The 24,322-nt window shown below is 36.8% G+C and overlaps 1 protein-coding gene across 1 annotated transcript in view; it reads left to right on the top strand.

Annotated features, from left to right (window-relative positions):
* LOC107552607 (potassium channel subfamily T member 1-like) overlaps positions 1-24,322 on the top strand; it is a 55,066-nt gene that overhangs the window by 21,663 nt on the left and 9,081 nt on the right. The window contains exons 11-30 of the mRNA XM_016234528.1: positions 1,825-1,989; positions 2,114-2,250; positions 5,214-5,277; positions 6,078-6,186; positions 8,245-8,353; positions 8,739-8,888; positions 10,827-11,062; positions 11,438-11,458; positions 12,295-12,508; positions 14,357-14,462; positions 15,069-15,241; positions 15,702-15,773; positions 15,865-15,999; positions 16,154-16,265; positions 16,963-17,064; positions 17,971-18,054; positions 21,051-21,179; positions 21,453-21,473; positions 22,430-22,721; positions 24,020-24,082. Of these exons, the coding sequence (XP_016090014.1) occupies positions 1,825-1,989; positions 2,114-2,250; positions 5,214-5,277; positions 6,078-6,186; positions 8,245-8,353; positions 8,739-8,888; positions 10,827-11,062; positions 11,438-11,458; positions 12,295-12,508; positions 14,357-14,462; positions 15,069-15,241; positions 15,702-15,773; positions 15,865-15,999; positions 16,154-16,265; positions 16,963-17,064; positions 17,971-18,054; positions 21,051-21,179; positions 21,453-21,473; positions 22,430-22,721; positions 24,020-24,082 (2,494 nt within the window). The remainder of the gene's footprint in view (positions 1-1,824; positions 1,990-2,113; positions 2,251-5,213; positions 5,278-6,077; positions 6,187-8,244; positions 8,354-8,738; positions 8,889-10,826; positions 11,063-11,437; positions 11,459-12,294; positions 12,509-14,356; positions 14,463-15,068; positions 15,242-15,701; positions 15,774-15,864; positions 16,000-16,153; positions 16,266-16,962; positions 17,065-17,970; positions 18,055-21,050; positions 21,180-21,452; positions 21,474-22,429; positions 22,722-24,019; positions 24,083-24,322) is intronic.

The following is a 24,322-nucleotide window of genomic DNA, read 5'->3' as shown; positions in this document are numbered from 1 at the left end:
TGCTGCGGCGCCCGGGGAGCAGTTGAGGGTTCGGTGCCTTGCTCAAGGGCACCTCAGTCGTGGTATTGAAGGTGGGAGAGAGTGCTGTACATTCACTCCCCCCACCTACAATCCCTGCCGGTACGAGACTCGAACCCACAACCTTTGGGTTATGAGACCGACTCTCTAACCATTAGGCCACGACTTCCCCCAAACTAGTATTGTTGCTGCCGCCACCATGTTGTGGATATGCTGTGTGTTTCGTTGTGAAAGCGAAACTACTGTGTTTGGCCTTCCAAAAGAGGACGATATCCGCTTTGTCATGCCTAGAGCTGATCCGTGCTTGTCACTGAGGAAATACATCAACTTTGCGCTGTGGATTGCCGGATCGGCTTTCACCGTGGACGAAGCGGAGTCCAGCCCGGGGTCGTCACATGTGGTTCCCGCAAGCCTCCTTTGTCGAATCCGCCGGGCGCCGCTCACTCAAGCCGCTGTATGTTTCGTTGTGAAAGCGAAACTACTTTATTTGGCCTTCCAAAAGAGGACATAATGTTTCTATAAAGTGGGGCAGTTCCAACTTTGCAAGGACAGTCTGGCGATTCTGACTCGCAGCCTGTAAGTATGTTTTTTATATTTAAAGAATTTGCCAATGATGATTCAAACGCGAGTTTGAGCAGTGTAGAGTAGCGCTTATTGTTTGTGATTTCTCCGATCACAAATGCAGACATTGTTTTATGTTTACGCGGCGCAATACGCAACGCAAAGCGTAAAAACACAGTATAAGTCATTACAGTCAGTAATTATGTCCCCACTGGATGCAACAAATGCCTCATTTGTAATGGGTTTTGTCGCGCCGGGACACATGGAAACCATAGACTGTATGATGGAAACACAGTATGGTAAGGGGCGTAACATTTCTGTCACACGCTTGAGGTAGTCAGCCAATCACAACGCACTGGATAGCTGGCCAATCAGAGCACACCTCGCTTTTCAAACCGATGAGCTTTGTAAAAAATCGACACGTTTCAGAAAGGCGGGGCATAGAGGAGAAACAATAATGTACATTATGTGGAAAATAATGTGTTTTTTTTTACCTTAAACCGCATAAACACATTGCATTACACCAAATACACAAAATAATGTTCTTTTTAGCAACATCATATGACCCCTTTAACATCTTGTAAAGTGAAATGCTGCATGTTTGTAATGAAGAAATCCATTAAGATGTTTTAAACCTTGAACCATTGCTTCTGTCCAAAATACAAGTCCTTTATCCATAGTATTGTTTTCTCTAGTGAAAGTCATCTTACTTGAATCAGGAGAGAAATATGCACAGATCAAGTACAATTTACAAGTGAAAAAAGTCAGAAAAGACCGTTCAAATTTAAAACATCTTAATGATGGACTTGTTTCTTAAAACCATGCAACTTTTCACTTCACAAGATGTTAATTGCTGGACTGGTGTCGCGTGGATTATTTTGATGCTTTTATTAATGTTTGGGCTCTCATTCTGACGGCACCCATTCACTGCAGAGGATCCATTGGTGAGCAAGTAGTGTGATGCTAAATTTCTCACGGTCTGATGGAGAAACAAACTCATCTACATCTTAAATGGTCTGAGGGTGAGTTACTATTCAGCAAATTTTCATTTTTGTGTGAACTATTCCTTTAATGCCCTGCCATGATTAAATTTACACAGCATAATGAAGGGAGAGCCAGCCTCACTGAGCACTTTTTGCATTTTGTTTGGCATTTTTTAGATGATTAAAGCAGAAATAAGTGGAATGGTTAATAATATACTCCATTTACACAGTACTTACTTTCTGTCTCTCATTTCGACACCAGTTTGAAGAGTTGGCGTATCTTTGGATGGAGAGGCAGAAGTCAGGTGGAAACTACAGCAGACATCGTGCTCAGACAGAGAAACATGTGGTTCTCTGCGTCACTTCACTCAAAATAGACCTGCTCATGGATTTCCTCAACGAGTTCTATGCCCACCCGAGACTACAGGTACATACATAATCCCATATATGCAAGTGTTTATATTTGCTCTGTGTTTTCCAGTATTAGTATCTGTATTAGAATCTAGCTCAGTATGTGATGGTAGTATCATTCATTCTCTAATGTCTTGTAGGATTATTATGTGGTGATACTCTGTCCCTCTGAGATGGACATCCAGGTGCGGCGTATACTGCAGATCCCGTTGTGGTCTCAACGGGTCATCTACCTCCAAGGCTCTGCGTTGAAGGATCAAGACCTGATGAGAGCCAAGTAAGTTTTCAAATTTTGGTTTTTGTCTAAGAGGTCCCTTTATTATATGTAGATGCATTCTGAGCATGATTAAAGTAGGAAAATGAATGAACTAAGAAATGAAACAACTACAATTTTGGATAGACCTTTATAGACGTGTCATGTCCATTGACATGCCAACACAGATTTTTAAACCATGTGGATTTAAATGCAAAAAATTATTTGTATCTTTGAATATGAAGTTGCACTATTATTATTGTTATTATTGAGAAAATGGATGTCAAACTATTTCCTCTTTCACACTAAAAAAACAACTGGATTTTACTTATATATAAACCACTAGTTAAAGGTTTATTTTTTCTTTTGGTTATGCCTTATCTCACTTGCCTGCCACTAAATTCACCTTCAAAAATGGACCTACAGTTAGATTTTCACTGAATGACTCCATGTTTGAGTCTATGAGAGAGCCATTAGACTGATACAGACATCAGTCCAATGGATCAGCAAACTTATCTGTTACTGCAAGTGATTTCATCAAGTCCTTTTTAAATACATTTATACTATCTCTAGATTACTGAGAACATTTGAGAATTGACCTCAGAATGAGATTAATATTGTCATGTAGAGATTTCCATTTTCCATGTAGCCTGTCAGCGAGAGCTCTTGTGCATTAAACAGTGTATTAAGAGTTACAGTACATTCACCAAAAAACATTTAAGGGCAGAAGATATGGAGTGCAGTTCTTTATAACTGAACTGCTTTTATATTGAGTAAGGTGACTTCAATGTCTATGAAGTGTAGACATCAATAGTACAACTTGCAAGAATGGTACTTAAAGCAGCAAATGTGTTGGACGATTTATGGCTCACTATAAAGTGCACAGCATTTCTTCACCGTTAAGGTTTGGCTTAATGGCAGGCTAAGCAGTTTAGCTAATTAAATTAGCATAATCTAATTATTCTCTGTGAAAGACAACGTGTGTTTCTGGCTTTTTAGATTCTGAGAGTGAAAGAGCTGTTAGTAAACTTCAGTCACAAGTCACTTTTTCACAGTGTACAAGTACATGAATGTGGCATTTCTATCATTTAAACTTGCATAGGCTTACTGATGAAATGTTTCCAAATGGAAGCTTTGGACAGGCTCCCAAAAAAAAGAACTAAATTAGTCTGAAAGGAAATTTGAAGAGTCAACCTGCAAGCTCCACTGCCAGAGCCAAACCTGACACCAGTCTCAAGCCCATCTGTTCCTTATTAAAGCAGCCCTGAAATGTAAGGATAATATATCTGCTTCTTCCTGCAATGTAACTGCACTTAAAATCCTACTATATTCCTTCATTATAAATGCAGCGAATGTGTCTCAATATGCCCACTTCATATTCTAGTGCATGGATTTCTCATAAAACTCAGTCGGTTTCCTGGCCAGACGTGTAATCTGTGTATTGTAATGGGAAAGCTGGAATTTAAATGACTTTGTTGTTAAAAGTCTCTATGTGGAAAAAAGTCATTTTCTAATTATTAAGATGTGTTCATTGCTGCTGCATATTACTGGATGAATTATGCATGTTGTGAGCACTTTACTTTTGGTAACACTTTAGAATGGGGAACACATATTCACTGTTAAGAGTTTTCCCTGAACAAACTCTTAATTTGCTGCTTATTAATAGTTAGTAAGGTAGTTGTTAAGTTTAGGTATGGGGTAGGATTAAGGGATCTGAAATATGGTCTTACAGAATAAGGCATTAATATGTAGTTTATAGGCAGCCAATATGCTAGTAATATGCATGCTAAAAAGCAACTAGTTAATACTGAGAAAATAATGTTACCTTACTTTTTGCCAGTAGTTATATCTTGGTTTAAAACAGGCTCTATCGAAAGCATCTGTGACATGATGTTGATTTGTTATTTGCAGTAATTCAGTGCCGTTGGAAATCTATGCGACCAGGCATTTTTCAGGGTTTAAATGCAGAATTGTGCACTGCAGCTCATATTTTTTAAGCACTTCTGTTATGAATTGTGTCATTTCAGTACAGGTCACCTGTCACCAAGAAGTTGTTGTTTAGCTGGTTAGTATGATTCAGTTTGCCCCTGCTGCTAGACACTGTAACTACATCAGCTGGTAAAAAAAGGTCATTATATAATTTCCCTGCATCTCCAGAGAAATTATTGACATTTTTAGCAGTATCACTCTCAGTATGTTCTCACAAATGCTGCAGTTCACACATACAACTGCACAAATACATATTTTAGTACACTCACAATACTGTACAATGCAGGTCATTTTTTATCTGTAATTTAATGCACAAATAAGCTGTTATATTTGCACTCTACGTGAATGTGTGCTTTTGCATTTTTAATGACTTTAGAGATTTAGAGACTGTTCGATTTAGAGACAGTTATTCCATAATGTGGATTTGCGAATGTAAGTGGTCATGTCTGTTTACAGTCACAGAAAGAATAGATAATGTTTGTGTTGCTGGGTTTACCAGTGTTATGTGGCTGTTTTTTTTTGGGGGGGGGGGGGGGGGGGGGGGGGGGGGGTTTGAAGATGCAGTGTATATTTTGTGACATTTATCCTATTACACCAAAAGCTTCCATTGTAAAAGCATTACACTCAATTTTTGCTTGTTTTTACAAACTGAGGGAAGAGTCAAAATGATTTACTGTGGTAATTGACAGCATGTCACAGATGCTGTTGACAGAGTTTAACAGGAACCTGGAACATATCCAGAAAGCATTAAGAGTGTGACTGAAAACCATCTGAATATTAATGGCAGCTTTTTCAATGAGAAGAAACATCTTAAATCTATAGTGTTTTGCTGGACGTGAGGCTAGTATACCGTGAAATTGACCCTCAGTACTGACTGTGAGAAGCATGGCAATAATTACCTATCAGCACATTAATGCATACACACGTGCAGGCCTTCAGGAGGAATTCACTTTACATCTGAGTGACACTGCTGTGTAATGATGTTCTATGTCCTGCAGGATGGACGATGCAGAGGCGTGCTTCATCCTCAGCAGCAGAAATGAAGTGGACCGCACCGCAGCTGTAAATATAGCTCCTTGCCAAAAGTAAAAGTTATTAGGGCTGCAAAAACAACTCTGTAAATAACTGAGAAGGAAAATAATCGTAAATCCTATCTCATTATCGATTAGTCGGGTCTTTGAGTTGTGTATAGAGAATTTTTATCAGTGAAACCACTTCAAATTAATAAAAATAAACCTAATTTCTATTAAAAAAGCACACATTTTTAAACTGTGAGCTGCAGCGGATGAATATACAACGCACGTTTTCCCAAGCACAGGAACTTTTTTAAATAAATCAAATGGAGTGCAGCAAAAACAAGAAACGTAATTATTTTGATCAAAAATTTTTTACTGTTACACATCAAATTTACTTTATTAACCATAATAGAAACTCTAGTATGGAATTTAAGTAATTATATTTTTAAATGAACAGTAACTTAAAGCTAATGGGAAATTTGAAACGTATATTGTAATATTATTCTTGTTTATAATATGATTATTTTGTTTTCATCTTTTAAACTATGATGACTGTGTTTTATCACTTTATATTGTAGGCCTAACCATTTCAAATGGTTTTGTTTAACCAGTTAATCAAAGAAATAATCAAAAGATAATCTGATTGTCAAAGTAGTTGTTAGTTGCAGCTCTAAAAGTTATTATTGATACTTATTGCATCTATTTCAGAATGACTATCAATTTTTTGTTGTTGTTGTTTTTTTAACCTTTTGTTGTTGTTGTTTTTTGATTTTCTCACTAAAACTGTATTTAATGGCAAAATGAAGTGTGCATATCATATTGTAAGAATGATGTCTGATCTTACAGGATCATCAAACCATTCTGCGAGCGTGGGCTGTGAAGGACTTTGCTCCAAACTGTCCTCTATATGTCCAGATCCTCAAACCTGAGAACAAATTCCATGTCAAATTTGCAGGTTAGTTTTTTCCCCTTATTCTTCAGGTTGACTCATTTTATATGCAATCAGTAAATATTCATCTGTCCTTCATAAAATTCATCTGTCCTCCTCACAAGCATGGGGTAGTGTTTATTTACATAGTCATAATTTTTGGTCTTTTGACCAAAATTTATGTAATTTATATAGTCCATTACTTTTAATACAACAGCAAGTCAACAAAAAATCTAACATTTTAAATGCCTTTTGATATATAAACATAAAATACAACATTAAAAGTGTGAAATGTGAAATCTTTCCTGACAATTAGACATGGTCTTATTGTAAGGGCAATATGTTAGCAGCTTATAGCTTATTGTATGTACTATATATGGTTGTTGTTGATGTTGTGTGTGTGTGTGTGTGTTTGTGTGTGTTTTCTGTAGTTGTATGAATAATAAATATAGATCCATCTGGATTCTACACCCTCTGTCTCCCAAGTTATACATCATCTTTGAAATGTTTCATGGTTATGAGCAGCCATTTTGTATGTCTAGCATGGCCTCCACCTCTTGGGTCACTGCATTTGCATTTACATGTGTTCATTTAGCAGATGAAGTGAAGTATTAAGAGGGAATAATATGCCCCTTTGCGTGTGCAGTGCTCTAAAAGCATGTCGTAATTCAAACACCTTGAGAAAGGTAAATAATGAAGAGAGAGATTTAAAATAAACAGCTTTAACTCACTGGCATATTAAAACTTTTAATGCAAGATTCTTGTTTAGTTTCTCGTTTTTGTGTGTAGCACAGAATTATATTCTTGATCCACATGTTCAGATAAGAGTCATCCATGGCAATATAGCAGTAGCCTTGACAGTACAACAGTACTTAACAGTACAGTGTGATTGTGTGGTTTTATTGTGAAAAATGGTTGTGATATTAAGATCTTTCAACTATTATTTGTTAAATGTTGAATATGCTATCAAATGATCTTGTTGGGTTCTGTAAAAGCAGTATTATATCATTGCATTTAAAGTGAAAGGGTTTACACATACACATACTGTAAATATATCGAGGTTAACTAAAATGAACTAAAACATTTACATTACTTGAAATAAAATATTGTAAGCATTAACTGAAATAAAAACTTTGTATTTCAGCTAATTCCCAAGGCAACCTTTTTTTTCCACTTTAAATAATTTTTTCATTAAATAATAAAATTTAATGAAAAAATTAATAAAAGCTACGTAGACACTATATATAAATGTAGTTTTGAGTTGACTGATTTCATAGAAAATCACGTAGTGTATGATGGTCACACTCTGATTTTTTTAGCTTGAGATTCTGATTCCATCCAGTTGGAGAATATCAGACATGTTTGATATTTTAAGTCGATTTTAGAACATGTGTTGTTTTCATTTGTCACGTGTCTCCAAGCAAAATATGCAAACTCTGCGTGATTTTTGACTTTAAAGTCTGGTAGTGTGTGATCCTTCTCAGTCAGTGTATGATGACCAAGTCGGTAAATGTATGATGCCCAGTATTTTAAGATCTGTTCAGTTTTTAAAAGTTATGTAGTGTATTCCAGCTTTAATTTAAAAAGTGTGTGCTTGTAATGAAACCAATTTGATCTGAATGAACAAGATGACCGAATCAACTCTGGGTGTTAAAGCTGTTCTGATGAAGATGACATTATGTTGATTAGTGATCTGGAGTGGTAAAGTTGGATTTATGTTAGTTTTTTTAAGTACTGAGATTAGGGCAGTTCACTTGTGTGGTGAAACTGAGGTGTTTTTAGTTTCATAGTGTCTCCAAATTTCACAAGAATGACCGGTGTCGTAGAAGTGTTTATAGAATTCAGCAGGGAGTTCATCTGTGCCTGGTGCTTTATCATTTGAGAGCTATTTCATTGAAATTCATTTCTTTTTAAGGGAACATCAATATTTAATATTTGTTCATTTACTGTTGTGATCCAGGGTGATTTGATAAGTATGAAATTAATATTTGGCCAAAGTCATAACAAGCAGTGCATGATTATATTACATTACATTACATTATAAATTCTTACACAAATGATGTGCCGGTATGTTTTGTTTGTTAGATCATGTGGTGTGTGAGGAGGAGTTCAAGTATGCCATGCTGGCCCTCAACTGTGTGTGCCCAGCCACTTCTACACTGGTCACACTCCTGGTGCACACGTCTCGTGGACAGTGAGTACTGATGTCTTCCTTTTTTCCCTGACACTGATCAAAGAGAAGTGTTTTCTCAAATGCTGTTTATTTTATTGAAGGATTTAATAATGAATAATGGCACCTCACGTAACCGTTCCAATTCTGTGATCCCTAACAATTAATAGTGTCACAAATAATTACTCAGGGTAGATTTGTGAGGAGAGCCGGTCAATGCCATTAAACTTCCTGTGATCATTTCCCAGAGGAAGACTGACCATGCATTCACTTGAATTTGCTGAGATTTTTTTGTATAAAGAAAACTCTCTCAAATATTCCCACAATAACAGCAATATCACATTTGCTGAAACAAGGTTTGGAGTGTGATCTTTGTGCTTGTGTTTGACCTGTCTGCTTGGGGTTTCAGGGAGGGACAGATGTCTCCAGAACAGTGGCAGAGGACATATGGCCGTTGCTCTGGGAATGAAGTTTACCACATTCGTCTGATAGACAGCAAGTTCTTTGGCGAATATGACGGGAAGAGTTTTACTTATGCCTCCTTCCATGCACATAAAAAGTGAGTGATTGTGGAACACTTTGAGCTGCACAATTTACTATCGGGATGCATGTGAAGGGATTTATTTATGAACCCTCCTAAAACAAATACCCAGCTGTCAGCTGACTGAGCATGCTGGTATTTTGTACATTTTCTTGATTTTTTTTAAAATTACATAATACAGTTGCCACTTTGCACACTGCTGTTTTCATTTTACACATTCCCTATATACACATGTGAAGGGATTTATTTATGAACCCTCCTAAAACAAATACCCAGCTGTCAGCTGACTGAGCATGCTGGTATTTTGTACATTTTCTTGATTTTTTTTTTAAATTACATAATACAGTTGCCACTTTGCACACTGCTGTTTTCATTTTACACATTCCCTATATACAGTACTGTTCAAAAGTTTGGGGTGGGTAAGATTTTTTTTTAATGTTTTTTAAGTCTCTTATGCTGACCAAGGCTGCATTTATTTGATAAAAAAATATAGTAAAAACTGTAATATTGTAAAATATTTTCTATTTTAATGTATTTTGAAATGTAATTTATTCCTGTGATGCAAAGCTGACTTTTCAGCAGCCATTACCTCAGTCTTCAGTGTGACTTGATCCTTCTTGTGAAATCATAATGCTCAGGAAACATTCCATGTTGAAAACAGTTGTTTTGTTTAATGATACTTTTTTCCCCAGAATTCGTGATGAATAGAAAGTTTAAAAGAACAGCATTTAGTGGAAATAGAAATCTTTTGTTACAATATAAAAGTCTTTACTGTCGCTTTTGATTAATTTAATACATCCTTGCTTAATAGAACTATTTGGGGCATATTTACTATCAGCTTGCGCCAGCGCAAACCCTCATTTGGCGTTAAAAAACGGTCAGAATTTACTAAAGACACGCAGTGGGAAATTAGTTCTGAAAAGATGTGGACAGTTATTTTTGCGACTCACCTTATTGAATATGCATTTGTAGGAGTTTTTTAAACTCTGTAAATTTATGGGAGGAGATTTAAATGAATCACGCAACACGATAAGATTTGCGCTGGTCAGTTCACTGGTATTTGTGCCATTATTTAACGCCCAAAAAAAGCATGTCTTAAAGCAGGTGGTAATTTGCGCTGCTCTTGGTAGATTGCGCTGGTCATTATGGAAATGATGATGTTGTGTCTGTGTTCTTTAATGTGCTCCTTGTCAGTAAATCACCCACAGAATTTTCCAATCCCATCGGCACTGTTATAGAATTGCGCTTTAATGCTAATTTGCCCTGTTTAGTAAATCTGGCCCTTTATGTCTTAAAAATTTTTTTTTTTAAATTATAGACCCCTATACTTTTAAACAGTAGTGTATATATCAGGTAATTCACACTCTATTGGCCACTTTGCTCAGCCTGTTATGACTTAATCTCATTTGCATTATAATGGTTTATTTATTGCCATGTGTAATTCATTTGCATCATGTTTTAATTCACGTGATATATTACTATATGCATTTCACTGGCTCTGTACTTGTACTCTACTGAATGACAATAAAATATAATGTATTCAAGATCCTCAAAGTAGCATCAGGGTGTAGATCCTCCCAAATAAAGATCAGTTAGCACTGCAATCTAGTGTTGGGTATGCTCCATAGTCATATCGTCCTATCGTCAGCCTGTGAGATCGACGATACACAGTATTATCGTGCTAATTTAATTATTTACTTACTTAGTTTCATTGCTGGAGAGTGAACCAATTTCAGCGTAATGCTAAACGCAGCCTAATGTTAGCGTAATCTATTAAGTACACATCTTCTTGTCAAGTACCAAGTACCATCGTACATGCATCTGCATTTTGTTCGTAATTCGCAAGAAAGCAGGATTCAGTCTGCGTGCACTTGCACTGAACAATGGAACAAACTATTGTCTATCCCCTACTGCAATTCCTTTCTCTCTTAAACACCAAAATCATCTGTTCCCTAGGTATGGCGTCTGCCTAATCGGCACAAAGAGAGAAGACAATAAGAGCATACTTCTGAACCCCGGCCCTCGCCACATCATGTCTGCCACAGACACCTGCTACTACATCAACATCACTAAAGAGGAGAACTCTGCCTTCATCTTCAAACAGGAAGAGAAGCACAGCAAAGGGCTGTCGGCCACCGGCGTGTATGACGCCCCCTCTCGTCTCCCGGTGCAGAACATCATCGCAAGCATGGGTGAGGGAACAGATAGTAGTGTCTACCTGATGAAGTGATGTAGCTAACAGAAATCTTCAAACTTTTAATCATCAGCCTAATGAGTTTCTTGAAAGCTGCACCAAGCGGAAATCCGAAAATAATGACTGATTTAAACATCAGTGGTGTTGTTATTGTTACATAACACAGCCTAAACAAATGAAGCACAAGTTTTAATTTGTTTACATCAGTGCAGCCCGAGGGTTGGTTTCCATATGGATGCCATATGCCAGTTAGTGGTATGAGAGAGTAACTTTCAGAAACAACATTGTCAGGGTGAATTTATCAAAATAAAGAAGTTTTAAGTCATGCTCATGATAAAATATACTTTCTTTCATTGTTTTTCCTTTGTTGAAGTTGATCAGTCTACTTCATATGGTAAGTCTGAGCATGTGGTTTTGAGACACAGTTAAATCATAAGACATCATTAGTGGATGTCTGTGTAAATGTTAACATTTACAGAAACCTCTCTCTCCCGTTCATTCCTGTTATTTTGTGGAACTCAAAAGCTCAAGGCTTTTGTCCTGCAAGCTTTTTACCTACAAAATGAAGTTTTTTTTTCCTCGATTGGGCTTGAAAACTGCTTTTGCATGTGTAAAATATCCCTGGCCTACTCTCAACTGTAATTATTTATATATGGAACTAGTTCATTATGTTTCTTCACTGACTTGGTTTCACAACTGCTCTTAACATTTTGCAAAGGAACAATTGTCTGCATAACAGCAGAATATTCAGAACATGTTCTTCCCTTCAGCATTTTTAAATTAAACCTCACGGTGCTTAAAGATTTTGGTTGCAAAGCACTGATTTGAAATGTGCAAATCAGTCTTCATTCATAAAAAGCAATAAATCAGGGTTGAGGTCAACTTCAGTGCGTTTAAGAAATATTGTGCTGTAATTAAATATTTATCGCATCTACTGTGTACGTAGGCTAATTTTCCTAGTAATTTACGCAATATTTTTCATTTGATTCATTGTGCTGATGGAAACTAACTGGAATTGACCTAAATTCTGAGTCGTCAAAAACTGATGTTCATAAGTCAGTATTTCTTTGGCCGCGTTCATTGCACTGAAAATAGCACAAAAGCAATTGACATTTCAGATTTTAGATCGTTTCATCGGTGGACACATCAATTTCCTCACACCACACTTTCCCAAAGCTTGCCCAAAGAGGAAAACCTCAGCTCTCATAGCTCATTTGTTTTGCATTACAGGAACTGTGGCCATTGACCTGCAGAACCCAGATCCCCCGGCTGACAGCAGTAAACTGGCCCTGCCCACAGAGAACGGAGCTGGGAGTCGTAGACCCAGCATTGCCCCTGTGCTGGAGATCGCTGATTCCTCTGCAATCCTGCCTTGTGATCTTCTCAGTGACCCCTCAGAAGAGGAGACCAACCAATCGGATGAGGAAGGAGCAGCAGCCTTAGAGTAAATACCATTTTAAAAGTACAAAATCGATATGATTTCTCAGGGAAAGCGTGATAGAATTGTTTGTCTTTGACTTTTTAAAGAGCCAGCAAATGTGAAAGACATGAGCCTTAAATCAAGTCTCATGTGGATAGCTGTGCTACTACTTTCCTAAGCAACCCATTTTTAACTAGGAGACAATAAAATAATAAATGAAATATTCAAGTACAGCACCAGGAAAACCCTGTACACTTACACTACTGTTCAAAAGTTTGGGGTCGCTATGATTTTATTTTTTTTAAGTTAAAGGTCTCTTCTCCTCACTAAGGAAAAAAAAGAAATATTATTACAATTTAAAATGACTGTTTTCAATTTGAATGTATTTAAAATGTAATTTATTCCTGTGATGGCAATGCTGACTTTTCAGCAGTCATTACTCCAGACTTCAGTGTCACATGATCCTTCAGAAATCATTCTGATTTGCTGCTTAAGAAACAATTATTATTGTCAGTATTAAAAAGAATTGTGCGTCTTAATGTAATTTACACATTTTTTCAGGATTCTTTGATGAAAAGAAAATGACAAAGAACAGCATTTAAGTCAAATAGAAATGTTATCAAGTTATAAATGTCTTTACTGACACTTCTACTGATATCAATTTAATGCATCCTTGCTGAATAAAACTTCATTTTTTATGTTACCTCTATGCAGTGGCGTAACTTTGCTTTGAAAAGTGGTGGGGACACCGCGCAACTCGTTTTGCTAGTTTTTTTATTTAACAACCTAATTTACTTGGGGACTGGGTTTAGAGTTGGACAAACTTCATTTTTGCTTTTCAAAAATACATCGATGTACCAGGGGCGACGCCAGATAATTTTGAACGCAGGTGCTGAGGGGGTGCTAGATCATTGACAGAGGCAGCTGGGCAATTCAGGGCTCCAGACTCATTCTTCCCACTGGTCGCTCTTTTTTGCGATTAACTTTCTCAGTTGGTTGCACGAGCAGGTTTTTTTTTTTGCGCTACAGCATGCTATTAATGAATGCGTGCTGATGAACTTTTATCGTAGTTTATAGTTATATGGAAACGAAAGTAGTTGACATTCAACCCGTTTTTTTTCATCAATAGGCATAAGGAGTCAAATGTTGTTGTTTTTTTGTTTGTTTTTTTATCACCCTAATTAGATTATGAAGAATGATTTGTTGATCTTGTTTTCCCTTTAATACATACCTTCCGCAATATATTTTTCAATTACTTTCAAAAAGTGGTAGGGACAATATCGACCCTGGCAAAAAGTGGTGGGGGCATGTCCCACCCGTCCCACCCGCAAATTACGCCTATGCCTCTATGACTTCTAGTTATTTCTTAACTGTGCGCTCTCTCTAGTGTGATTGTTGAATTACATTTTATAGCTTTCAGGAAGATCAGATGAACCTTAAATGTATTAGTTGCTATCAGCCTTTTAGCGGTCATGCTGCAGAATAATTACAGCGTTTGCTTATGTCAGTCAGCGCCGGAGGAGACGTGGACTGATTCTCTCTCTCTCACACACACACACACATACACGCACACACACACTATTGATAAAGACTAAATCTCTGACAGAACAGCACTGAGTCGCCGCAGGACTCCTGTATTTTCTAATGCTTTCTCTGGTGAGCAGAGTGAATTGGTGAATATCCCTGCTCTGCTGTACTGAGCTGCTGATTCTTCAGTGCTCTCACAGTGCCATCTACTGATTGTTTACATGCAATGCTTTCAAAAATAAAGCCTTTGTAGACTGATTGATGTCAGTCAAGGGTTCATGAGCTGTATCATGTGCTAATTAATACTCATACTTGTTACATTTTATATCCTTCTGCTTTTTCAAGGTGTATTAAAGGCTATCCTCCAAACTCCCCTTACATTGGAAGCTCCCCAACACTTTGTCACCTTTTGCAACAAAAGGCGCCGTTTTGCTGCCTAAGACTTGACAAGGTGAGTGTATAACTCTTAATTCACCCTTAAATACTGAAAGCGATTCAGCTTAATCCATTGCTGTGGCATAGTTTGATGAAAGATAAATTGTGAAGTTTTTACTGACTTATGTAATGCTAGTATATTTATGTGGAGGGATTTAACAGTCTGAATTAATTAATTTGTCATGCATTTTAGCAATAAATACATAAAAGTACAAAGAAATGGGTATCATGTCATTTTTCAGGTCACTTTTCATTTTACATAAATACATTTCACACACCATATTTATTTGAACTCACTTTTCATTATGCTTATATTTACTGAATGTATGATGTTTTCAATTTAATGATATAATGATGTTGTCCACTGTATTTTATTTTTTTATAGCATGTATTTCAATTCATATTTCCTGAGGTTTTTCATTTTGTGGCAATTTGTTTCATTTAATTTTACATGAAAAAAATCATTGTATGTATTCCATGCATTATGTATTTATTGCAACATTCTATGATGCATTTAAGAACATTTGTGTGTGTGTGTGTGTATGTGTGTGGCATACATTTAGAGCTGATATATGTATCATTAATTTCAGTCCACTAAACATTTACTTGTTTTTGATTGCAGGGTTGTCGGCACAATAGCTTTGAAGATGCCAAGGCATATGGTTTCAAAAACAAGTTGATTATCGTTTCTGCTGAGACAGCGGGAAATGGCCTGTACAACTTCATAGTGCCGCTGCGTGCCTATTACCGACCCCGGAAGGAGCTGAATCCCATTGTGCTGCTGCTGGATAATCCGTGAGCGAGCTGCCTCATCAGTTTTTCAGCCCATGTTACTGTTCATAGTGATGACTTTAGACTTCGAAAGCATTGCTTAACCCGACTTTACCACTTAAAAATACTTTCAGGCATATTTGCATAAAAAACAAATCTCAGTTCACACTCTGTCATGTATTAGATGGAAATCCTTATGTATTATATTGCTCTCTAATGCTAAACGCTTTCAAAAGTGTTGTTCATTATGTGCCACATATTCTTCCTTTCAGTAATGCAAAATAGTGTACAGTCACATTGTAGAATCTTCCTCAGATTTTCCATGGCAACTCTGAGATGTGTCAAAATCTGCATTTTGCACAAGCTTTTACCCTGAGAATACATTTTTATAAGGTTGTTTGCCAGTGCCAAACCTTTAAGAACTTTAAAACTGCAGCTGTGAGTGGATTAGCATTTTCAAACTGCTCTTCCCCTCCATTTCCAGGCCTGATAATCATTTTCTTGAAGCCATCTGCTGTTTCCCTATGGTGTACTACATGGCTGGTACCATTGACAAGTAGGTCTTTAAACATTTCACTGCTCAAACACAACCCAAAATGGGTTTTAGTCTGGTCTGAATGGTCCATTTGTGCTGGTTTCTGTCATAGTTTAGATAACCTGCTGCAGTGTGGCATCATCTACGCTGATAACCTGGTGGTGGTGGATAAGGAGAGCACGATGAGTGCAGAGGAAGACTACATGGCAGATGCTAAAACCATAGTCAACGTGCAGACCATGTTCAGGTACGTTGTATCCTCTAACAGCAAATTGCTTGTATTTGTCTTCAAGCTGATGTTTTTCTCTACATTAGCTGGGTACTAATTACTTTGTTGGCTGAGTTTTTCCTGCAAAACTTCATTTTCGTCTTTGTTCTCCTGTTGTTGTGTCCTCTACTAGGTTGTTTCCTAGTCTCAGCATAATCACTGAACTAACCCATCCTTCTAATATGAGATTCATGCAGTTTCGTGCCAAAGACTGCTACTCCTTGGCTCTCTCCAAACTTGAAAAGGTGTCATATCTTAACAACCACACCATTTCACTAAACATCTACAGTAGGTCCAAAAGTCTGAGATGTTTTGAATGTTTAGAACTTGTTATTTCAGTCATTGTAAATTATATTGATCATAACAGTGTGTAAAGTTGAATAAAAAATTCTAATGAATTTGAGAATGATTCAAGCCCCATGGACTCCATTAGTTTGTGTAAAACCTTATATCACATGATCTAGAAATAGGGCAGAAATAATAATAAATAATCTAAATTATTTGTTGTTCATTTGTTTTGTTTTATTTTTATTTATTTTTTTAATTTCCAGGTTTAAATTAGATTTTGAGTTTCAGACTTTTGGACTCCAGTAATAGTTTATAATTATTCTTCCTTGCAAGTAAACAATTTTACTACTCTAACCAGGCATAACATTAGCATACTACATTTTCTACTACTACAGACTTTTCTATGATATGAAATAACTTTGCTTAAATGCTACAAATTTATTATGACATGATGCATTAGGAATCTTTCTGAGTGATTCTTAAGTATGGTGTATTTGTGATGATTGCATGCTTCAAATGGCTGTAAATGCCTGAAAATACCGAAACTGGGATAATGCTGGATAAGAAATTGCCAGATGGTCTCAAAATCTCAAAATCGTCAGCGGTGGAAAGAGCCATCAATCTTTTGTTGTGATCTTTTTCCCTTTCTTCCAGATAGAGAGAGATAAGGGCTCTAATCTGGCATTCATGTTCCGCCTCCCATTCGCTGCAGGCAGAGTGTTCAGTATTAGTATGCTGGATACTCTTCTTTACCAGGTGGGTAATACTGTATATCAGATGCAACTTCTGCTAATCCTCTACCAAGATGTGAAAAATTTGGTGCCACTCTGATATCTATGAATATATATTATATACAGTACACTACAGTTCAAAACATTTGGGGGTTAGTAAGTTTTTAGTTTTAAAGAATTGAATGCTTTTATTCAGCAAGGACAAATTAAATGGATCAAAAATGACAATAAAATGTATGTTATAAACGATTTATATTTTAAATAAATGCTGTTCTTTTGAACTATTCATCTAATAATTCATCAAATTTTACAGTTTGCAGAATAACCGTTTTTAGCATTGATAATAATAAATACATTTGTTGAGCACAAAATCAGCATATTAGTATGATTTCTGAAGGATCATGTGACACTGAAGACTGGAGTAATGATGCTGAACATTCCGCATTACCATCACAGGAATAAATACAATTTTATATATATATATATATATATATATATATATATATATATTAAGTTAGGGGTCTTCAAAAGGAGGGCTGCTAATTATTAAAAAATGACAAATTTTCTTTTCGTTTTTATTATTAAAAAAGGATAAATTCAGCCAATGTTATAGATAAACTCAGGTTCAGCTTGATGTGTCATTGTCCCTCCCACATTAAAATAAATGTAATATGTATTTGTGTGTGTGTAGTGCATTTTTTGTTTCTCCACACATTTGATGCTCAAAACTAAAGGCAGATTTTCACCTTTCTGTGCAGTAGATAGAAACAGAGTACCTTGAGTGGCATTTGCAGTAGACTGTGATCCTGCTTTGCTCCCCTCAGGCACTGAGTCTCTGTGGAGTCTTTATTAATTCTGTGAGGTCTGGAGATCATCTGTGTGCTTTCTGGGGACCATTTCTGTGTTTATGTAGTTTCTGTTTATCCTCTAGTCTTTTGTGAAGGACTATATGATTCTCATTGCAAGACTCCTGCTCGGTCTAGACACCACCCCGGGCTCTGGCTACCTCTGTGCTGTAAGTGTAATCACAAACAAAAACTCACCCACACACCCTCAGCAGCCAGTACGTCTGGCATCATTGCATGCCATTGTTTTGCATACATTATGCAAGCCATTATTTCAGTTAAAATGCATAAAGCTGGTTATTTGACCTTGTCCACCCACAAATCTGTTGCTGCTGTCAGTAGTGTTGAAGTGTTGCAGATGGAGTAAACATATCATCACGTTTTAAAGGCTTAGGTTGTATGCGATATGATGGGAGATATGGGTGATATGATTTTTCACCGCTTAATTTTCTTTATGCAAAATTATTAATATTTAAATTACCCCTATTATGGGTTATGAAAGGTTCATATTTTGGTTTTGGGAGTCCCCAACAACAGGTTGACATGCATGCAAGGTCAAAAAACACTTTCATTGTCTTATAATATGCATTTATTTTGCTTGCTCAACGACTCCCAAACGATTTGCTCAACGATTCATTTTTCCAAACCCCTCCTTTGCGTGACGCTAATCTGCGGTGATCCGATTGGTCGTTTTCATTTTCATTTAGGGTGTATTCACACCTGTCATGTTTGGTTCGATTGAATCGAACTCCAGTTCGTTTCCCCTCTTGGTGCGGATATTTTTGGCAGGTGTGAATACAGCAATCGCACTCGGGTGCGGACCAAACAACCGCACCGAGACCCAGCTGAAGAGGTGGTCTCGGTCCACTTCCAAACGAACTCTGGTACGGTTCGTTTAAGGTGTGAATATGACCCGACCTCGATCTGACCCAATTGCAAATCACGCTCGGAAACAGACAGCTTGCGCATATAGTGCTGTAATTTGCGTTTCAATGGCTTAAATCACTTGTTTTTAAACCACAATGCTTAAAGGGTTAGTTCACCCAAAAATGAAAATTAGGCTGCGTTTTCTTTTGGACTGAAGCAATGCAACACCCGCTGAGTGGCATTAAACAGCTTGGAAAGATCAAAGACAATTTTTAATATAACTCCGACTGGATTCGTCTGAAAGAAGAAAATCATATACACATAGGATGCCTCGGGGGTGAGTAAAACGCAGCCTAATTTTCATTTTTGGGTGAACTAACCCTTTAAAAACACATGCAAATGATGAGTTTCGTGACCATGGCGGACAGCAACGTGACGTGAGCGCGCTAAATAGGCTAAAGCTTGCCGCAAAAATTACCTTGACTATGTTGGGGAGAAACAGTAAGGAGATATTTGAATTATTTATTAATAAACTAGTGTTTTATGAGTCAGTGTCGCAATGAAGTTGATGATCCTGACTCGCCATCTCATCGTTGGACAATTAATAATAATAATAATAATAATAAGAGTTTTTGTTTTGGATTTGAATTATTTTGTTTTGTAGTCATTTAAAGCTTTCTATAGATATATTCATCATGTCTGTAAGGAAAATATTCGCTGAGTTTTGGTGCATTTTGGTGCATTTTTTTGAAGCACTCCTGTTCAAGACCGAGACGGCAAGCGCATCCTGTTTGTTTTCTTTATTTTACAAAAGCACAAAGTTTTCTTGATATTGTGAGTGCACACAAATAAAAATAGACCCTTTACAGTTCTGAACAATTTATTATTCTTACCTTTATGAGCAAAAATGACAGCGTATTTAATTTGTTTCCACTGATGTCCTGAAGCGCGCTTCAGCTTCCACTCTCTGCACAAACGATTGGATATGTACCTAATAGCGCACATTTATATAGGTTAAATGTTTAAACTAACATTGTGATATGCTTTAAGCAGCCTATTTTATAACTATAGATTTTATTTTCGGCTAGTCGTAATTACAACATTGCATGACATTGTCTCATATGATGCTCATAAGTTTCCTCGTATTGCATTAGTATCTGATAACACCAAATCAGTAAAAAAATATAATTTGTACTACGAAAGATCTCCATGATTAGCCTGTTTTTGCACTTTCTGTTTTTCACTGCTTGAGAATTTCTGTCCAATGAATGGATGACCTTAGCACACGTGTGGTTTTGTTTACAATTTCTGGTTCACTTGCAAAAAAGGGCAGTGTGAAAGCGAACTGCACCAAACAAAAAAAAATCAACATTGTATTTGGTGTTGCAAAAGCAAGTGAACTAGCGGACTTTCCTGGTGTGAATACACTCTTAATCTTGCCTGTAATTCCTGATAAAGCAGCTTTTGTGAGCGCAGTGCTGCTTTGTGTACAGCCGTTACCAGGGAAACAGCTATTTTACTACTCCAAAAGTGGCACCTAGTGGCAAAGAATGAATTTGCATTTTCATTCAGACCAACACGAAAATCGAAAACACAGAGCTGTAAATGTGAACCAGTATATATCCCACGGGGGAAGCCCCGTCACACATAGAGAGTCTGTGGGTTGCTGTTGCAGTCTTCAGTAATGACAGGGACACAACACAAGATTGGGGCTATACTGCTGTGGCATTGCTGTAAAAATGAACTTTAACCATTGATTCTTCACAGCCTCGTCCTTTGGCAGCAAAAAAAAAAACAGATTTACCCTCATAGCGTCTTCTCTACCTGATGCTATCCACAGGAATCCGCAGTGTTGCCAGGTTTTCACAACAAAACCCACCCAATTGCTATTCAAAACTAGCCCAATCGCGTTTCGAGGGGGGTTCCCCGGTAAAAATAGCATTCCGGGGGGTAAAAGTTTCCAGTTCAAGCTTTCCCAGGTCTGCGCGCGCAACAAGTGGGCGGGCAATATGCTAATGTTTCATGTTGACGTCACCATGAAACGGCTTGGGATTCGTTTTAAAAATGACTCGTTTCAATGATTAAAAGTCGACTCTTTCTTTTGAGAGAAAATAACTTTATACATGGTGCACTTTCAGATTTAAAACTTTGCAGGATGTTTTCATTCACGTAGAGCTGTTACACACTGCATGAAAGGTAATTTTCAAAAATCCATAATAGGTGAATTTAGTTTAGTTTAGTTTAGTAAAATATGGCCAGAATGTTTCTTAATGATCTTCACCCTTCACTTTTGAAACAGATGAAGGTAACGGAAGAGGACTTGTGGATCCGGACGTACGGAAGACTATTCCAGAAGCTGTGTTCATCCAGCGCAGAAATTCCCATTGGGATATACCGCACTGAATCTCACATGTTCTCCTCCTCCGAGGTAAGATGAGATAAAGAGGAAGAGATCAGAGAGTTCAGACACGGCTGAATACACTCATTTTAAATGGTTCATCCAGCTCCAGATGCTTGCACAGCAGATACGATCTGTAACTGTGCCTTTACTTAATCTTGTGCAGTGTTCAAGATTTACAGCTTTATTTTGGTCTATATCATGGCTTTGCTGGCTGCCTTATTAGCAGTGTTGTGACTTGAAGCTTATGCAATCCTTGTGCTAATAATTTCTCATCTCATTCACATCTATTGCTTGTTCCAGTTTAAGGAGGTTTGCAAGCAGGTAAGAATACTTCTCCCCATTTCACAACTACATTGTCATATGTTAATGGAATGGTGCTGTTTCAGCTGTTTGTTTTCTGTCCAACATCCATTACTTTCACTCACTCGTTATGTGCTGCTGATCTGTATAATTTGTTAATAAATACTATGTAAATAAATAACAGTTGTTTAAATTATTTAGTAATGTAAGTTGGTTTATTTACAGGGGAATTAAGTCATTTGTTCACTCAATATTTTTTTCACTCAATAACGTTCTGCTGCTAAGGGTCCCCAAATATGAGGATTCCTTTCTAAAATATAAACACGGCTGTGTATTTTTATGTATAAATATCCATTTATACTCTGTGAGAAAAATGTTAGTGTAACATTAAACTGTTGTTTCCAAAATTAATTAATTGCTTTTTATTGTAACTGTACTAAAGCTAAATCCAACATTTAAAACAATTTTTATTAAAATGTTTTGCCTGTTATCCTTACAGAGGCTGCATTTAGTAAAAATGGTAATACTGTGAAATATATTTATTAATATATATTTTTAAATGTAATTTATTCCTGAGATGTAAAGCTGAATTTTCAGCAGTCATTACTCCAGTCTTAAGAAATCTTTTCTAACGTTATAAATATCTGTACTGTCACTTTAGATCAATTGAATGCATCCTTGCTGAATAAAAGTATTAATTTCTTTAAAAAAAAAAAATTCTTACTGACCCCAAACTTCAGAACGGCCTTAAACGTAGACAAGGCTAATGGCATCCTGTCAGTAGATGAATTAGAGTCAGCTAAAATTATATGTGTAATTACTTAGTGCTTCTTTCCAGAGTAAAGTTGTTCAGCTGCTAAAAAAACTGGTACAAAAAAAAGGTAAAACATAATGACTTCAGCCAGCAGACAATGAAAATATCGGCGTGCCACTTAAACACTGTTAACCTATTGACAACCTGTTTCCATGCTGAGCAGTCTCAGGTGTCTGTGGAGGACTGTGAGGACCCGCGGGACCGCAGGGAATCCTGGAAAGAGAAAACCGCCCACAGAAACTCCACAGGGAGCGACCAATCAGAGCACCCACTTCTGCGGAAGAAGAGCATGCAGTGGGCGAGACGGCTGAGCAGAAAAAACAACAAAATGCCCAGTCGATCTGAACGCATCAGTCAACAGCGCCTGAACCTGTACCGGCGCTCAGAGAGACAGGAGCTGTCAGAGCTGGTGAAGAACCGCATGAAGCACTTAGGGCTGCCCACTGTGGGATATGGTGAGTTTGACAAGGGGAAGTGAGTATTTCTATTTGTACCTACGAAAATACTGAAGGTACAGAACCCCTTACATTGATGTCTTCTTGCTATAGTGCGTTATTATAAATGTACTATTCTGGAGATCAGTTTTCACAGTGTTTCTCTTTGTAAATCATATAATAGCGTCTCCTTGTAACCCCTGCATCAGTAATTATTCATCTGAAACGTCCTTTATCAGGGGTCACAGGAAAACAGCAGATTAAAGAGAAACATAAGGGAATATTTTTAAAGTTTCTTTAGGACAAATATTAGTTTTTTTAGATCTACACTGGGGTCCAAAGGTACTTATATTATGCATTATTTTCTCATTCTAAACCATCTTTACATCCAAATGATGTAACTGACATACTGTTTTGAGTAGAATTAAATTTTTAATGATTATCTTAAATTGTTCAAGCTGCATGAGCTCCACAAGTTTGGGTCAAAGCTAATGATCATATTCTCCAGTATGATTTGAGATGATACAAACAACATCTTGAACTCCAGAGGAAGCAAGAACATCTGACCTTCTGTCACATAATCACAAATGTATTTACTTAATATGATTAGTGACCCAAAAAACATGTAGAATCTTACATTTTATCTTAATTTTGCATCATACTATTTATTTGTTTTATTTTATTGATTTTTTATTTTATTTACCAATATCCCAAAACGTATTTCCAGAGATAAACAAAGATTTCTTAATACTCTCAACTCAAACCTTTGGACTTCTCTGTATATCATAGATGTCCTTAAGAAGAAATATTTCCTGTATTATAACATGTGGGTTTATACTGTCATAATGAATATCTTTTATTGTTGAAGGGTAGAACACCATTGACTTCGGTTTTGTGTGCCCTGCATTGTTTATTCTAATCACTTTTCTAGAAACTTTACTCACTTTCTATCCTCCATGTTGCAAAAAATCATTCTCTATTTTCCACTTGTCAACCCTGAGAAATACTGTTGAAAACTGAAGATGAAGTGTATTTTTTCATGTTAAAACTACTCCGTCTCATCTTACACAGACATTTATGCACTTTATCTTTAAAAATGAGATGTAAACCATAGTGTTCTGTTATTGATGACATTTTAAATAACTATAACAAATATAAACCTTAGCAGTCATAATAGTGTAAAATATTTTGAGAATGTGTTTTTTGCACGGTGAATTTTTCTTGTTCTTTCTCTTTAAAAAGTGCTGCTTTCTCTGCTGCTTGCTTGACCTTTTCTTTCTTATCTCTTTCCACTTTGGCCTTTTCTCCACACGCTGTAGAGGACGTAGCTAATTTAACCGCAAGTGATGTGATGAACCGAGTAAATCTAGGATATTTGCAAGGTAAATCCACCCAACATCACTGTTCCTGTAGTATAGGATTGTGCCAGTGGATCAAGTCACTTGAGTAATGAGACGGATGTCAATTGGAAACTCCACTGCTCAGTTTGTCCAGTGACATTAATTAGAATGGCATCAGTAGTGTTTAATAGGATAAGCACTGAAAGCCAAAGGAAAACGCTTCGTGGCATTTTAAAGGAACAGTTCACCCAAAACATGAAAATTTGCAGCCTTTTCTCCACA

The sequence above is a fragment of the Sinocyclocheilus grahami genome, unplaced genomic scaffold, assembly GCF_001515645.1.
Source record: "Sinocyclocheilus grahami isolate Dianchi unplaced genomic scaffold, SAMN03320097.WGS_v1.1 scaffold454.1, whole genome shotgun sequence".
Lineage (NCBI taxonomy): Eukaryota > Metazoa > Chordata > Actinopteri > Cypriniformes > Cyprinidae > Sinocyclocheilus > Sinocyclocheilus grahami.
This window is presented reverse-complemented; position numbering and strand designations above follow the sequence as displayed.